The sequence below is a fragment of the Loa loa genome (assembly GCF_000183805.2).
Source record: "Loa loa unplaced genomic scaffold supercont3.353, whole genome shotgun sequence".
Classification (NCBI taxonomy): Eukaryota; Metazoa; Nematoda; class Chromadorea; order Rhabditida; family Onchocercidae; genus Loa; species Loa loa.
This window is the reverse complement of record NW_018108533.1, coordinates 10,669-16,124: the sequence shown is the minus strand read 5'-3', so window position 1 is coordinate 16,124 and position 5,456 is coordinate 10,669. Positions and strand designations below refer to the sequence as shown.

The window sequence follows — 5,456 nt, the reverse complement described above, 5'->3', positions numbered from 1 at the left end:
TATATATATATATATATATATATATATATATATATATATATATATATATATATATATATATATATATATATATATATATATATATATATATATATATATATATATATATATAATGCCAACATCTTCAATTCACTGATTTTGATTCTCGTAATAACAGTGGATAAGTTCTTTATTAGCTGATAAATTAAGCAAATCCAGTGATTGACAAGTTAATATTATCAACTTGTTGCAAGCAATTAATACGCTTATAGGTTAGGCGTGTTATTATGCTGTGATCAGAAGATATGTTGCATTGAATTGTCGATTGTTTTGATAATTCGATGTAAAAAATATTGATCCTCTTGTAATATGTTATGACAATTGTTATTTCAGGTATTGGAAGGTGCTGATGTTCATCCGCTCTATTTGCTTGCCTTAAATTCTCGTATTGCTGCTATCTTACTGTTTCCAATTTGGTGTTTTCGTGATGGCTTATTATTGTGGCGTGGTGTTGAATCAATCGTATGCAATTTTTCTTTTGTTTTCATTTTTCTCTTATTTGCCATCATTATCGATTTCTAATGCAATTTCACATGTGTCTTATATATTTTCAATTAATAATAATTTCTATCACATTACATTTCGTCATAGCATTTTGCGGAAGTGTATTATGTTATTGTTTAGATCAGTTTCTTATTTCTTTCTCTCTTTTCTGATAGTTTAAGATATATTATTTATGCTTGAACTGTTTTTCATGTTTTTGCAATTTCTCGAAATTTTTTTCTTTTTTTTTTACAGAAGAATCAACCATCACCGCATGAACCGAATTTTGTCGTCTTTTTATTGCTTTCCGGCGTACTTTCATTCCTCCAGAATTTATGTGCTTTTATATTAATTCATCGCTTATCGGCACTTTCCTATGCGGTAGCAAATGCAGCAAAGCGTGTCACTGTGATATCAGCATCGTTACTTACTTTACGTAATCCGGTAACTCCAGCCAATGTTTTCGGCATGTTTTTATCCATATTTGGCGTTTTCCTCTATAATCGGGTGAGATTTGACTTTTATTTGCCATAAATCTAAGTAAAATAATAAAAACGAATTAAAATAATTTAGTATACATAGGATGCTTTCAAACCCACAAATAATTTCACAATTTAGGAGTAAAATTTTTCCATTTAAATTCAGTATTCATTTGTTTTCTCAATATTTGCAAGAACTTCGAAAATCATTTCAGGTAAAAATTTGTAACATTAATTTTAGGCTAAACAGCGGGAAAAAGAGTATCGTGTTTTGCCAAAGTCGCAAACTGATTTAACAATATCTGATACTTCATCGATTTATTTGAATGGTTCAGTGATTTATAATGATAGGCTTACTCCACAGCTACCATCAGTTGATTTAGTCCAAATGATTTGTTGCTTTCCGAAATTATTTCTTCGTTGGGCAGTGATCGTTATTTTTGTCACCATTTTAATTTGTTTATTTGCAGGCCATCCAGATATTCGGTAAGTTTTGATTAATTTTACAACGTTCCAATAGGTTTACGTGAAATTTATCAAAATGCATTAATTTCTACTTCTCGATGTGATTGGAAACTTTTCTTTTTTATCTTTTCACAACGAGATTTACTTTCTATTCACTTGAAATATTCATTCCCAACATCATATTCTTGTTAGATGAAGAATTGTTAAAATACACTCATCAATATGATAAATATTTTTATTTCTTTTTGGTTTATTCCAAATGCAGAAATGTCGTAAAACCAAATTGAAACGTGAGCTTTATTATGTGTATGCCAAATTTGCATCAATGCTAATTATAACCTGTTTATATGTTAAAAGTGTGTTCGCATCATTTTGCATAATATGCATTGAAGTCAACTTTTTGCAAATATCTAATGTAAGCTATGGATTCCATGTTAAAATCATGTGTTTTATAATGCCAAACCTTAATTAGGTTTCATTTTATCATATTGTATTGTTATCATCTTTATGGCTTATTTAGTTTGTTTAAAAATTTTATTGTTGGTATATATTGTTATTGTTATATAACTTAACTATCTGAATTGTTTAACAAGCAGATATTCTTAGAGAGCATTCATGAAGTTATCAGTTTCTAAACGGCAGATTACTTATCAGTTTCGAAAAATTGAAATTATATACTGAGTGCTAAGGCATTTCCATACAAATGACTTTTGTCACATAATATTGGCAGAACTTTTCTAGTTTATTTGAATTCATTTGTAAACAAGTCATCGTGACGATAATTTAGAAACAATCTATCACATATCCCATGCACTGTTTATTCATTCATTTCCTTATTGTAAATGGTATTGTATATATTTTTTTTATAACACATAAAGGATATTTTTCAAAAAAAATAACTTTTTTTATAGATGATATGCTTAAAGTTATTGCTTTCCAATACTTTTGGTTTTAAGATTTCAATTAATTTATTTACGACCGAAAAAATTATTGATATTTAAGTTTTTAATTTTACGAAAATTGAATGTATTGGAAAGGAGTAATTTTGAATGCTACTATATGTCAATGCGTAAAAACTATTCATCATATTTCCTAGGTTTTCTTGTCTTTCTCAAAATTTTTATTGTTTAATTTTTGATGTAATTAAAGCTATTTTCGTTAAGTTATTATGAAATATCCTGAAAAGGCAATTATTTCCTATTATATGTATTGTTTTTTTTTTTCCAAAATTTGTTAAATTATCTTTCTAACATAAATTTTTTCGGGAATATTTCTGATTACATTATTATTATTGTGTATATTTTTATATTAAAGGAATAATAAATTAATGAAAATTTTCAGTATTTCGATACTACAGTATTTCCGCTTGAAAAATCGTTCACGTACCTTTTCTACGTATGCTTAAACATATAAATTTCTACACAAACACGTACATGTTGGATACTTTTGTTTGACAAATTAGAATGGCACTTTTCATTAATTGCTCAAGATAAATAACTGGTAAGGTATTGATCTCTGAGACTTCCCAAGAGTACATGAGAGCTAAAACTTGGCTTAATTTTTAAGTCACATACACATGATTCAAAAGCTAAATGAGATATAATTAAAAAATTTTAGCTATCTACAAAATCGATTGACTTTAGGAATTTCAAAATAAAATTTCCTAAAAACTGAAATATTTTTCATTTATATTCATCAATAATTTATTTTATGCAAATTTGCTAGGCTATTATTCATTTCATTAGATTTGGAAAAAATGGAAGTAATATATTCGTGCTGTTAAATGATGTTATATATTCATCGAAAATAATATTATGATATATTCAATTATGCAAAGAAGCATTTTGTATTAAACGAATTTGTTAATAATCTTAAACGATCTGTTCTATCAATCAATTTTGATTTTCCTTTTAAACGACAAAATTTGTCATTTTGAAATAGAAGTATTAAAAATTTCAACTGAGCATTGTACAAATTATGAAACAAGCCGGATAATTTACATCATATAATTTATCACTTAATATCACACAACATATCACTTAACATCACGCAATTTATCACTTAACACCATACAACCTGTCACTTAATATCATACAACTTATCACTTATCACGCTACCTATCACTTAATATCATACAACCTATCACTTAATATCATACAACCTATCAATTAATATTATACAACCTGTCACTCAATATCATACAACCTATCACTTAATATCATGCAACCTGTCATTTAATATCACAACTTATCACTTATCATACGACCTACCACTTAATATCATACAACCTATCACTTAATACAAGTTATCACTTAATGTCTAACTACTATATCTGTCAAAAATGGCATGTGATGACATATGTATATGTTTGAAAGTTATAATTATTTTTAGACATAACAAATAGTTAAATTTTTAGAATATATTATTCATTTGATTAAAGGAAATGAAATAAAAACGAAAAGATTTATATGATAATTGAATAAAATTTGAATATTACATATAAGCAATGGTATTTTCTTAATTCGATAATTCTATGATTTTCGGTATAAAATTTATGCTAACTCTTTTACTCTATGTTTTTTTCCGGCACCAAGTAAGTTTTAATAGAAATTGAATTTTCTATTTTCTGGATTTTCGGTATAAAATTTACACTAACTCTTTTACTCTATGGATCAACAAAGTTTTAATGGAAATTAAATTTTCATTTTTTGTTTTTAAATACGAATTGAAACTTTCAATTTCAAGGAAAGATGAAAGTGCTAGAGGAGTAATGGTAACTGATTTTTTATTGCATTATAAACCGGTAAACGAAAAATTAATTCAGGAAATAGCATATCAATGATGACAATAATAAGGGCACTATTGTTGACGATGAAATCCTTCTTTTTTTTTTTTTATTGATTAGCAAAGACGAATAGCTGTGATAAAAATTTATTGATTGATGATGATATAAACATTATAAAAGAGTTATCAGGAAATATTGAATAGAATTGAGTAAATAACAAACATTGTCAATCGAATAATTTGAATGAATGACTTGCCGGATGCGTAATGAGTGAATGCCGGATGCGGAATGAAGTGAATGAAAACCGGATGCAGAATTGAATGAATGATCTCTGAGTCTGGATGATTGATCCTATCTCTTTATATGATGGAAGTGGTTTATCAATAATTCCGACATTTGCGCATAACCTTTGTTAAAAGTTTGGACGAAATTTACAACAAAAGGATTCTATTTGCGACATTTAAACAATTACAATTAAAAGTGATGGAGAAAAAAAACTTGAGAATTTGGATGAATCATTTAGGTATTGAAATATTTATTTTACTAATTTTTAATTAATTTCATTAATTTGTATAATAAAACATTTATCTAAAAGATATTTTAAATTTTAAATAAATCAACTAGTAATCTTTTTTTTCCAATATCACCAAAAAAGCACAAGTACTATCCGGTTTTCAGGTTTTCATCTTATCTTTATCACCAATTCCAGTTCCGAAATCATCCTAATTAAGATATGCAAATAATTAAATTTACTGAATATTAAGGAATTATATTGGAAATTGTAAAGATTTAACTATATATCAAGAAGGATACGGTAATGTGACGAAATTGACAAATCATTATTGAAAGGCGGTTCTACGCTAATGTTATGCTTCAGAAATGTTAGTATGAGCAAAAGCAATCAAAATATTTTCGAATTATCATTATCAACACTGTCATCAACATTTCAATCAATTATAATTAATTGTGAATTAAAAATTTTTGCCATAATTACCGTAATTACTATGAAATTACTCAATTACTCGAAAAAATACATATGTATTTTAATATTTAATTTACTTATTTTATTTCTATAAAGAAATTACTCAATAACTCAGAAAAAATATAATATGTATTTCAATATTTAACTTACTTGTTTTATTTTTATAATGAAATTACTCAATTACTCGACAATATATATATATATAATATACATATATATATAT

General features: G+C 26.2%; 1 protein-coding gene across 1 annotated transcript in view; it reads left to right on the top strand.

Annotated features, from left to right (window-relative positions):
- Nucleotides 1–1,922, top strand: part of LOAG_18541 (hypothetical protein) — a 4,328-nt gene extending 2,406 nt beyond the window's left edge. The window contains exons 4-6 of the mRNA XM_020451204.1: nucleotides 373–501; nucleotides 778–1,029; nucleotides 1,243–1,922. Of these exons, the coding sequence (XP_020305034.1) occupies nucleotides 373–501; nucleotides 778–1,029; nucleotides 1,243–1,491 (630 nt within the window). The 3' untranslated portion in view covers nucleotides 1,492–1,922. The remainder of the gene's footprint in view (nucleotides 1–372; nucleotides 502–777; nucleotides 1,030–1,242) is intronic.
- Nucleotides 1,923–5,456: the final 3,534 nt, after the last annotated feature.